Source organism: Heloderma suspectum, chromosome 2, assembly GCF_057233095.1.
Source record: "Heloderma suspectum isolate Gila_16-S chromosome 2, 16-S_ref, whole genome shotgun sequence".
Classification (NCBI taxonomy): domain Eukaryota; kingdom Metazoa; phylum Chordata; class Lepidosauria; order Squamata; family Helodermatidae; genus Heloderma; species Heloderma suspectum.
In genome coordinates this window covers 139,075,062-139,087,481 of record NC_139459.1, presented here as the reverse complement: position 1 = coordinate 139,087,481, position 12,420 = coordinate 139,075,062, and the positions used below count along the sequence as shown (strand labels likewise).

General features: G+C 44.9%; 1 protein-coding gene across 2 annotated transcripts in view; it reads left to right on the top strand.

The window, feature by feature from the left end:
- The window catches only part of CORO2A (coronin 2A), an 82,545-nt gene extending 76,474 nt beyond the window's left edge, over positions 1 to 6,071 (top strand). For both annotated transcript variants that reach the window (XM_084835002.1, XM_084835003.1), the window contains exons 9-12: positions 509 to 621; positions 728 to 818; positions 3,337 to 3,596; positions 4,650 to 6,071. In XM_084835002.1, the coding sequence (XP_084691128.1) occupies positions 509 to 621; positions 728 to 818; positions 3,337 to 3,596; positions 4,650 to 4,781 (596 nt within the window). In that variant the 3' untranslated portion in view covers positions 4,782 to 6,071. The remainder of the gene's footprint in view (positions 1 to 508; positions 622 to 727; positions 819 to 3,336; positions 3,597 to 4,649) is intronic.
- Positions 6,072 to 12,420: the final 6,349 nt, after the last annotated feature.

The window sequence follows — 12,420 nt, the reverse complement described above, 5'->3', positions numbered from 1 at the left end:
CAAGGGGATTGCTTGGCCAGAACCCACCAAACGCTTCTGTCTCTTTAACAGCCCTACAGCTGCAGAAGAGGATGCAGTGATGGGGTTTCCCCTCTCCACTCCTGCATGAGTTCCCTCTTGCTTGCTAGATTTTGCTCCACAGAAAGTGAGGGGTGGGCCAACAGGACTGTGGGGGAGGAATGAAGTGGAGTGGCTAGGGGGCTGTTAAAGAGATAGGAGGGCTTCCTACATTGTTCCCTCAGACGAGGTCAGAAATAGAGATGGAAAGGTTTAGGGGGAAGGAGAATTTAAATTATGCACAGAGGGAAGCAGGGTACACTCTGATGGTTGGAAAAATGCAATAGAACAGGGCTCAGCAAAGGAAGGGTTAAGCAACTGCCCACCCTCTGTTTTCTCTGTTTTCCACACCTTGTGTGGGAGCAGCAGCAGCAGCAGCTGGTGTTTCCAACACCACGTTGCTGCTGGATGTCTGGTTTGGCCCTGTCACAACCTTTTTCCTGGTCTTTAGGGATCATGCCAAAGAGGGGTCTGGATGTCTCTTCCTGTGAGATCTTCCGATTCTATAAACTGATTCCAGTCAAAAGCCTGATCGAGCCAGTGTCTATGATCGTACCTCGGCGGGTGAGTGGGTGCCTTGGCTTTGGAGCGGTGGCTTCTGAGGAGGATGGGGCTGCCCTTGAGGCTAGTTGCTCAGATGTAGTAAACGTGGTCTGCTGTCTCCCTGCAGTCTGAATCATACCAGGAAGACATCTACCCAATGACAGCTGGAGTCCAGCCTGCACTGACGGCACAAGAATGGCTGAACGGTTCCAATAAAGGTCAGCCAGCGGCACATATAACCGAATGGCCAGAATGGGAATGACCTCTCAACTCTTGGATGTCTCCACCAAACCCTGTCAGCTGCAGACCTGCCTAATAAAGTGGCATATAAGAGGGCTCTGAGTGGCACGAGAGATGTTGCTTCCCAAGATAAACAGAAAGAGAGACAGAGTATATGTCTCTATAACCACAGAGCATAGGGGAGAGCATATCTCTGAATGGACAGATAGAAAAAGGAAACCAGATTTTCTGTTGAGGCAAGACGAATTCTGCAACCTGTATAAATTATACCATCAGACAGTCCTTATTGAAGTGTTCTTCAAAGTGAAGCTGTGCATTCTGAAATTCAGTGTGAGAAAGGGGAGTCCAGATTTGTACCAGCTATAAGCCTGTTCTGTGATAGAGAGCCTCTCTTCCACTGCGACTATGAGATGCCTTTTATACATTAAAGCATTGATGCTTGAGCTGCTTCTCTGTGGCTGTACCCCACACCATTGCTTGCAGTGTTTAAAGGCTTGCTGGTGGAGTGGGTATGCAAAGGACCTATGCGATTTGCTCCACCCACATTTATTTATTTACAATATTTATATACTGCTCCACATCAAAGATTTCGGAGCGGTGAACAACAAAGATAAAAGAATAAAACACCATATTAAAACAATTTAAACATTTTAAAAGAAACAGATTCTGAACTTAATAAACTGCGGCTGGTCACTCAAGGAAAGCCTCTCGAACAACAATGTCTTCAGGAGGCGTGGAAAGCAACACAACGTTGGCACTGGCCTGACCTCCAAGGCAGGGAGTTCCACAGGAAGGGGGCCGCTATAGTGAAGATTCTTTTCCCGGTGGACTCCAGCTGGGCCATAGGTCCATGTGGAACCACCAGGGACATGCCCTCTGATGACCTCAGTGATCGGGTAGGGAGTGCAACCCCATCCAGAACAGGCAATGTGCCTATCTCCCAGACTCAGGAACCACTCACCCACAGGGCTTCCATCTTGCCAGAATTCAGCTTCAGTTTATTGGCCCTCATCCAGCCCATTACTGAGTCTAGGCACTGATCCAGGACTTGCACAGCCTCTCCTGATTCAGATGTCACAGGGAGTCGGAGCTGCGTCTCATCAGGATACTGATGGCATTTAGCTCCAAATCCCCTAATTGACCACTCCCAGCAGCTTCAAATAGATGTTAAACAACGTTGGGGACAAGATGGTGCCCTGTGGCACCCCACAGCTCTGTTGCCAAGGGGCCGAGGAATAGTCACCCAGTGTTACTCTCTGAAATCACCCCTGTATGTAGGACTGGAACCACTGTAACACAGTGCCTCCGATACCCATCCCACGGAGTCGATCCAGGAGGATACCACGGTCGATGGGATCAGAAGCTGATGAGAGGTCGAGCAGAATTAGCGGGGCGCACTCCCCCTGTCCTTCTGATGAACCTTTAATGATGATGAACATGATAATGAACCTTTAAATTAGGGGTGAGGAACTGCTTTCAGCCCGAAAGCCGAATTCGATTTTGGAGAAGCTCTCAGGGGCCACATCCCAACGGCGGGCAGGGCCCAAGGCAAAAGGGGCAGGGCCAAAATGCCAGCACACTTTCGCTTAAAGCCCTTGCTGCCAGTGACTAAAGCCTTAGGAGAATAGGGAAGATTTTCCAAGAATAGGGGGGGAAAAACTGTACAAAAGCTGGACAACCACCAAATGATCAACAGTCCAGGGAAAGGGGGTGTGGCCAAGAAAAGAGGGTGCCATCACTGAAAACTCTCTCGAAAAGACCCACCTCACCTCATTTGATGGGGGCACACTTAGACCCAGCAGACGTGGCTTGACATCTCTGCTCAGCTCATCAGGACACCTTGGCACATCGGGGAGTCACACTCCTTTGGCCTAGGTCATTGTGGGGACAGAATGGGCTCTGAACTCCTTGGAAGAAGGGCAGGGTACAGATGTTAGTGTGATGCATATGAGCAGGAGAAGAATCCCTCCTTCCGTTCTCCTGGTGGTGGGCTGCTCCTACCTCCTCTCCCTGGTAGAGCTCCCGGCATCTGTTAGCCCAGCCACAACTTGACTTCAGCAGCAGGAACAAGGGAAGCATGATGTGGAGCTGATTATTCCACAGCTCCAATTTATTGGGTTGTGGATGGGTCTTCAGTACCCTGCACAGCTCCTTGGACCTCCTCATATCCAGCAAAACCACAATAAATTGTGCAAAATGAGAGAAATTCTGTAGAATTACTTAATTTGAGTAATTAATACAGGTCATGGGAATCCGCTTTTCTTGGATCAGAATCTGGATTGCTGTGGCGCAGAATTTCAGGGTGGTTTTGCTTTATTTTTAAGTGCAGAATATATCAGCCCTGCATACAAATGGGCTCAAGCTTCATTAGTTGAATGAACAAGACCTGCTTGTTTCCATCATTGATGGTTATAAACAGCTTCTACAAATATTCTGAGTGCTGCTCAGTCCTGAAGTCTCTGTTGTTCCTCATCACTGTGTTTCTGTTGCCTCCAGGCCCTGTCTTGATGTCTCTGAGACCAGGCTCTGTGATCTTGAACTCCTTACCACCGTTCCCTGAAAAGGAGACATCCTTGGAAGCAATGAACCCTGTCCAGTACCAGAGCAGAATGGCTGATACCACTGAAAAGACAAGCAGAACCCAACAGAAATGGGGGTACAGGAAGGCTGAGGAAAGGGGCCAGCAAGACAGGCGAATTGGGTTGTCGAACGGCTTTGACATGTTTGAGTGTCCTCCGCCCAAAACAGAAAATGAGGTACAGTGTTCTGACAGAGAGAAGACGTGTGTCAGCCAGCAAACTGGATTAAATAGCCAAGGCTAGCTATTTAAACTGGGTGTGCAAGCTGGAAATGAGCATGCGGAAAGCTTGGGGTCAAGAGTGAGGGAAGCCCACTTCCTCAGTGTGTGCAGCTGGGAGCAAGGACATGCCCACTTGGGTCTAAATCAGGTGGGCAATATGTGGGATGCATGAGGCCCCTGATGCACCACTGAATTTGGTGACCACAACCCCCCCCCCCCGGTGGCAGTTATAGTGCTACGGAGCACCACAAGGGTCAAATTTAGTTTGTTTTCAAGCTAAATTTAACCCTTGTAATGCTATAGAGCAGGTTGCCACCAAATTTAATGGCAAACCACCAAATTACTGTTTTTTTTCTGGGACTGTGGCGGCACCCCATGGACTGCATCCTGCAGCGGGGAGGGTATTGGGGTGTGTGAAAATGGCCCCTAGACTTCCCACAGTTACCCATCCCTGCTCTAAATAATCACCACATGGGATTATTTCTCAGGTCATGTATATCTCTGGCCAGCTCGCCAACTCTGCACACTAGAGTGTGGCTTTTCATGCACAGAGGAATCAGTACAACAGAACCCTGTTCTCCTCCTCCCTTGGGCTCCAACTTCAAATAACTTGTACTACACAAGCATGGGGGCTGGATGAGAGCACAGCAGTGTGAGTGGGTCTCCTGCTAACATCTGCTGTGTGTTGCAATGCATGTACACCAGAAGAAGAACAAGTGGAGGTGCCTATGATAGATGGTGCCATAAGTGTCTGTTACAATCATTACATGGGGCTGTGTGTTAAGTTGGCATGCCAGGAGCTTTCAAATCTTTTCTTTTCAATATAGCACTCACTCTTTGATAGTTGCATTGCCTTCCTTTCACCTCCAATCCACATTTATGTATGTTTGTTCATGCTTGTTTTTTCTCTTCCCCTTCTTGGTTCTGCACAGTTTCAAATAGACATCAGGCCATTAAAATTCATGGTGGATAGATAGGCATAGTGACATATGAAATCTCTGCTTTCCAGCTGCTGCAGATGTTTTACCGACAGCAGGAAGAAATCCGGAGGCTCCGCGAGGTGCTGATCCAGCGGGATGTCCAGATCAAACAGCTAGAGCTGGAGATCAAAAACCTTCACATGGATTCGAGCGGGTTCTGACAGGATGTAGCTTGGCAGCCTTTGGAAGGCAGCTCAACTCCAGGACAGCTGTTGCCACAAAACTCTGATCTTGGAAGATTATCGTCCAGAAGGAGGAGAGCTTGCGATTTACCGGCAACGAACTGACTGCCTTGAGTGCCCCATTCTTGCAAGCTGGAGGCTGCTGGGATTCTTACAGGTGCTTTGTTTACCAGTCCCCTTTTTCACAAGGAACTCCTAGTTTAAAAGTGGACCCAAAGTCACTCTGTGATTTGGAGGTGTCTCAAGGTGAAGACAGAGGCTCTAGCAGCCTCCTGTCTCTGTGAGTGCCTGCAGCTTCCTTGAGGAGCAGAGCATCCTTCCAGCTCCCAGAACCCACCTGAGCTTGGCAGTGTGGTAGCTTGGACTCTGCTTGGCTGCCCAGCACTGGACTGTAACATGAAGATGAAGCCATGAGGAACGACTCGGGGCTCTTCCCTGTCGCTCCGCAGACCTGGACAGAACAGGGTGATACTACGCTGAGTTGCTTTTGTCTCATGTGGCCAAGGGGGGTGTCTAAGTCATCATCTTTCTGTAATCTTCCTTTGCAAATAGGGTTGTGCCTAAGAGGTAAGGAGCAAAGGAATGGGAGTCAGCAATCTGTTAAGAGAATGGAAGTCAGGAATACGTGCTTTTAAGAGGAGAGTGAATGCCAAAAGTCAAGCTTGTGAAATGAATGGTTAGTTGTTGAGCAACAAGAGGATGGCAGCCCAGTATTGCTGAAGCGGAACATGTCAGAACCAGTGGGGTCTGTAGCTTCAGTCAGTACACAGCCATCTTCCAGCTTCACCCATAAGCTTCCCTAAGGATCACTACATGCCTTAAGCCAACAGTGGAGATGGACCCACAGTTCTCTGAGATGGCTTCTTCCAGTTGCCTCAGACTCAATCTTCCACTGGTTGCTTCTTCTCCCCTTCGTCACCTTGTCTCTGAATGTTGTGCCAGAACTAATGTGAGGCACTGGAAAAAAAAAAGCCCAGGCACTCAATTGCAGCTCATTTTAATCGGCTTTCATCCTTCCCCCATTTTATCAGGTTCAGAATCTCACATTACGTGGTTCTAGGTTACCACCACTGCAGAATCACAGTACTCCTTTCAAATTGTTTTCTGCCTTCTGCTTTGATGCCTCCAACCACTGCTTTGCCTCACCTGTTTGTTCCTTTCCCTGCTGATTGCTGATTTTCATGCCACCCTATGCAAACCACTGCCATCCAAGCATTTGTCCTTGTTCGTTTCAGGTTTGACAACCTCAAGTTTCCAAAGAGTATGAAACCCTGAGGGGGAAAAATGCCTTCTTAATCTTCTGGGTATATGCTATACTTTTAACCATTTCTCCCTAATCATGAAGGCTAGAAAGGTCAATGAATGAACAACAAATGGTTAGGGTCCCATCTTAGCAGGAGCTGGAGATTGAAGAAGCCCTTACAACTGTACTGCTTGTAATAAGACTGTAAAATCCAGCTGCCCCTGGAGAGTTTGGGTGAACACAAGATTTGTCTACAACTTGAGAGCAAGGCTGAGAATGAGAAGTGAAGGAGTTAGAAGCAACAGCAGAGGATGGAGTTGCAAACAAAGTGAGTGTTGTGACATGAAGCATTTAAGATGGGAGTTGTATATGGAGATAGCAGTCTCTGTCTAGTCACTTTCCTGCCTCTCATGCCACAGTATGTACGGCTGAGCCTACAATGCTTGCATTCTTTTATCTTGAATTAGATGTTTCCTTTTTATTCATCTTCCTCAGAGCCTCTCAGGAAGACCTGCAATTATCACTGCTAAAATTACTCCCAAGAGCTTTCACCTGCAGTTCTCCACAGTGGTCCGGGCATGCCTTCTCCAAATTGTCTTTTTATGTGCTTATTACCCCTCTGCCACTGTTAGTTGCTTGAAGAACACCTCTCACAGCCAATCTATACATGTGGCAGAAACAAATGGTGCAGTTTCCTCTGGATTGTTCTATTCAGATTGCAGAACGTGAGGTTATTTATGAATGCTTCCCTATATGTGTGTATGTGATATGGGGAAGCCTCTCGGTATACCACAAGTGGGCAACCCACAGCCTTGCACAGCAAGGAAAAAACTGCTGCTAATGCCAATCAGTGATCCTGATGCAGACATGGTAGCCATTTCCTTGCTGCTAACAGTGGCAGGAAAACAGAAAACTGATCAAGATTGCTGGGGGAGATGTTTTAACCTGCACCCCCAATGATCCAGATTCAGAGATCACTGTTGCCCCAATGCTAAACGCACCAGGGAAACAGTTACCTGGGCCAGGATCACTGGTGGGGGGAGAGGCTTAACATCCCCACCCCCAGCAATCTCATCCTGACCTCAGCAGGTAGGAGGGGAGGGTTAAACCTCTCCATCCCTATGTGCCACGATATGTGGGGATGGAAGAATATGTACGTATACGTATATGTGTGTGTGTGTGGTGCAGCGTGACACCCCTGACCTACATACAGCCCCCAGGGCCAAAAAGGTCGCTCACCACTGCTGTATGTAGAAAATTACCATGTCAGGGGAAAATGGTTGCAGCCTTGTTTTCTCTCTGACATAATTTTCTAAGTGCATGTGTTTCTATAGGGATAGCATTCAGAGATGCAGTCTCCCTATTTGCATTCTGAAGTGGTACAATCCAGGAAAATCTGTATTATTTCATTCTGCTGCTTAGGTAGATTGGCTTTTACTCTAGTGTTCAGAATGGTATACGGCGGTATCATGAAACCAATAGAAAACTCTGAAGCATATTTGGGTACTAAGCTTTATACTTTTAGATTGACTGAGCTCTGAATATTAAGAGTATTTTATATTAAGTGCTCATGGAATTTTAACCAACCCCTTTTAAAGCTAATGTCTGACATCCTTACCTAGATTACGGTGGCATTTAGGCACTTTAATAGTCATGCTGATCATCCTGTGATCAAGTCTAGATCGATCAGCATGTTGTCTGTTGAATGTGGCCAGCCAGTATGTTCACAAGCAGGGCATAACAGCAATACCCATCCTCTGTTGCTAATCTCAGACACCTAGTCATCACAGATCTGCCCTGCCCCCCCCCAGTTGAGTGGTCTGTTTTATTTAGCTGTCCCTAACAGCTTATTGTCCCAATCCAGCTGTGTGTGAGTGCAACATCCAAAGCTATTGCTGCCTTTTTGCTATTTGGCAAGGGGGGCTGAATCTAGACCCCGGGCTCCCCATCCTGAACCATAGGTATGTAGGAGTCCAGCTGTTATTTTTAACAGATAGTGCGCATGTGAGGATGGGCCTGGGGAATCGTGCATGGAGCATCTGTGTGCACAGGTACCAGCCCTTCCAGCCAGGGACTCAAGTACACGTGGCCCCTGGTTGGATTGAGGATAACAACACCGTGCAATTCGTGGGATTTCTCTCTTTATTCTAGTTTACATGCAGAATAAATTATTTAAAGTATTTGTCAGCAAAGGCGAAGGGAAAATGTTTCACAATGCGTTTTTAAAGTGTACTTTGATTTATTATTATTTTTTGCTCGTTTTTATGCGTTGGTCTGATCAGCAGTCAAAAATGTTAGTCATTTATCAAGGGGATTCAATAATCCCAAATCTACTTGAAAAAAATTACATATATTTACTGCATATTGTTTACCAACAACCTTTCAGCAAACAATGGTGATCCAGTCAGCACTTGAATTTTTTTTAAAAAAATATCACTTCTCTATAAAAAAAATCTTTTGAGAAGCTGCATCTAAGAAATAACTTTGCTCATGTATGTTTTCTGGAGTGGAGGGAAAGAAAATCTATACAGTAATGGCAAACTGGTTATGCTTTATTAAACAGTGCCTAATTATATTTAAAAATTAAATGATTCCTGGTGTTTCTTCGGGGTGTGTGTGTGATCTTTACTTAAAAGGAAGAAAATAATTCAGAATGCCATGGCAGGAAAGTTGTAATTGAAAGATATTTGACTGGCAAGGATTTTACTTAATAGAGGAAGTTATCCAAGCAATGTAAACAATGCCTGATTGATTTCAATAAGAAAGTGGATTCATCGGGAGTACCCTCAATGGGAGTTAAATCCAAATACGTGGTATCTAAATGTGTGTCATCTTGATCCAACTAGATCTATACCAGTCTTGCAACCAAGTCTACAGTTACTAGCCGACAACAATTTTTACTGTTGCCATAGACCATGCATCCCAGTGAGTTATTGGTGGCACATCAACAACTTGAAACACACACACACACACACTCTTCTCTACTTATTCAGCTGGTGTACAGGTGGGTAAATATTAACATGCCTTTGTCCCCAGCAGGATGAGGAATCATATGCACAAACGGTGTTACATGCACGATTCCCCACCCAGTCAGGCATAGCTGTTTATTTAAAGCTGAGATCCCACTATTTGGCGGGGGGGGGGGGGAGCTGGATCCAGTCCCTCCTCTTAGTCAACAGCTCATTGGCAGGATTGCAGTTTTTTTTAAGTGCTGTGCACAAGATACAGAATTCTGCTTTTGGTACAGAATATTAATTTTTGTGGAACACACAATCTTGTACTACTGCTGTACATATTGTTTCCAACAAGCATTTAAATTAAAGGTGCCCTTGAGTCGCATATACAAAAGGCTCCACCATATAAGCCTCAAATTTCTACTGCTTATAAAAATTAGACCTGTAGAGCTAACAACATGACATTTGGCTTCCATAGTCTATCTGAGGAGTTCTACAATCATGCAAACCTCAAACCGATCCAATACAAATTGCCACAGATACAAGTTAAATAGTGCTGAAAATGGTCACACTTGTACTTTTTATTCAAACTGCAGCTTGGCATATTACGTATTTCTTTCAAAATCTGGGGTACACTACTCATGTACTTTATTCAGGCTTTTTAAGGAGGTGTGCTTTTCATTTGGTGAAATTACGAGCAGTGATTTAAAAATTATCAAGGTTTTTCTGCCTCATGAAAGCCTATGGCAGCAAATGCTGCCAAAGTTATGTAGGGCATGCTCAGTTTCACTCTGAAGCTAGAATGCTGCCAGTACACGCCAGTGTTTTGAATTCCAGCTCCTGTCAGCAGTCTGACAGCAGGGGAGGGGTAGCAGGGGTCTGTCTGTCAACTGAGAGATAAGAGTGAGGTAATTTTGAAGCCTGAGGGAATCGCTTTCACTGATGAAAAGGGAGGAAAAGGAAAAAGCTACGCTGGAGTCCTGTGCAGACTTACTCAGAAATTATTCTGAACATACAGGGACACATCTATTCATATGTACACATCTACTCAGTTAATATGACTTGTTTGTGTGTGGTTTTTCTTTCAAAACACTGTAATAATAAGTTTACTTTTTAAAAACCAGGGAAATTCAATGATAAAAAAAACCCTGTCAGTTTAAGACCAGAGTTAAGGTTATCTCATGTTGGCTCAAGCTCCACAAAGCCAGGAAATTGAAAGCTTAGGCTGATGCCCTAACACACCTGACCCATGATCAGTAACAATGTTGTGTAATGTCACAAGTTGTCTTTGCTTAGAAGCAGCAAGCAGGCACGGGTTAATTCACAGGAGGATTGCTCTAGCAATACAGTAAGATTCAGCTGTTTCATAAAGCAGTACAGTGCCAGGATGTGGGGCATCTTTGCTGGCCCCAGCTACTCCATCCTCCCCATCTAGATTTGGGCCTGAAAGACCCAGGAAAAGTATGGGTGCACGCAGGGTAAGTTGTGAGCAAACACAATTTGTGACATTACACAACATCATTACTGATTACCAGGCACATCTGTTAAGGCAATTGGAACCCTAAGCTTCCTATTTCCTGGCTTTGTGGAGCTTGAGCCAACATTGAAAGAACCTTAACTGGTCTTAAATTGGCAGGGTTTTAAATAATTGCGTATGAACATTAATTCCATCAAATTGCATGTTTCCTGGGAGTTTGCAATTGTCTTGGCCTTGTCTCTTCTTTAAAGATAGGTTCACATTCATTATATGCACTTGTGTGTTATGTACTTTTAAGTTGCAATCCTGTACTCACTTATGTGGGAGTAAGCCCCATTAAATTCAACTTCTTTTGTAGGATTGCGCTGTAAAGGCTGATATCCACATTACGTTTTCCCCACCATTACCTTATGCAGTCCAATCCTATGTGTGTGTCTACTCAGAAGTAAGCCTCATGGGACTGATTCATAAATATGTATAGGATTGTAGCCTTAGTCATGCACACAGATGATTATTTTTGTAATGCATAGTGGCTGCACTATTGCTTTTTGTCCATATACACACAATAGGAAGCAAATGATAGGCTGGTTCACAGGTTTATGTATCACAATGTGTGTGTACACAGGCAATATAGGCTGCAATCCTAAACTCACTAACTTGAAGTCCCATTGAAAGTGACTGGGTTTGGCTGAGCTGTGGTGCCTAAAACAGACCATAGGTTATGCAAGGTAGCATTGACACGACACAACCCCCAACAGGAGTTACATATTCAAAATGGCAGCTGCACACACTACAGCCTCACCATGGATTAAATAACCCACAGTGGGCTGTCACGCTGTGCAAACTGAGTAAACATGTATAGACTTGCACCGATAAGAGTGATTGTGCAACTCTATTTACATTATTTATACACTGCTCCATATCTAAAACAGATTTCAGTGCGGTGAACATAAAAGGTAAAATAGTAAAAGGATTAAAAGATTAAAACACCGTATTAAAATTACGGTTTTTAAAAACAGACCGTGGCTGGTCAGTTAAGCAATGCCTCCTGAAACAGGGCTATTTTCAGGAGGCGCCAGAAGCAACACAGTGTTGGTGCCTGCCTGACCTCCAAGGGCAAGGAGTTCCAAAGAAAGGGGGCCACAACACTGAAGGTTTATCTCCTGGTAGACTCCAGTTGCGCCATAGGTCCATGTGGAACCACCAGGAGCATACCCTCTGATGACCTCAGTCTTCAGAAAGCATGCAAAAGGAAGGTCTGTCTTCGTAATCATTACCACTCTAGTCCACGGAGCACCTGTGGCTTCATCCTTCTTTAATTATGGTAGGTAGGTAGAGGGAAGATGGAGGCAAGGGTAGAGAAATGTATTCAACTAACTTCTTTTAGAGGGCAAAGAAGGCAACATGCCGTTTGAAATGTTTGTGCAAATAGCTATAAAAATACAAAGATGAATGACTGTGATCAAGAAAAAGGCATATCTAGATAACAAAGCCACATCCTCAAGGCTTTGTGTATTCTGTAGTTGTGTGAACACTAAAAATCCACAACATTTGGCATTAGAAACAAACTTCAGCAACCTGACCATCTTTAGCTTTCATTTTTAAAAGGTTTCCAATCTTTATGGCTAGTTAAGGCTTTAAAGTGTATGGGTAATGCCTGATGAAATCTCTGAAGCCAGAGGGGGACACCCTTAAAATTTGCAGCGGTCAGAGCTTCAACATCCTGGATACAATTCACTGTTCAGCCCCTTGGCTAGCAGAAGCAGAAACAATGATCTAACCTAAGGAACTTATATGGGCCAAAGAAATCAACTTCTACTTGTGCAGAAGGTTTTTTTCCCCATTTTAAAGTGCAGAGTATACATAACCCTGCCTCTATTGTGGATTTAAAGAAAAAGGCTATACAATTTCAGATTAAAATCTGAACATAACAACTTTACAAGA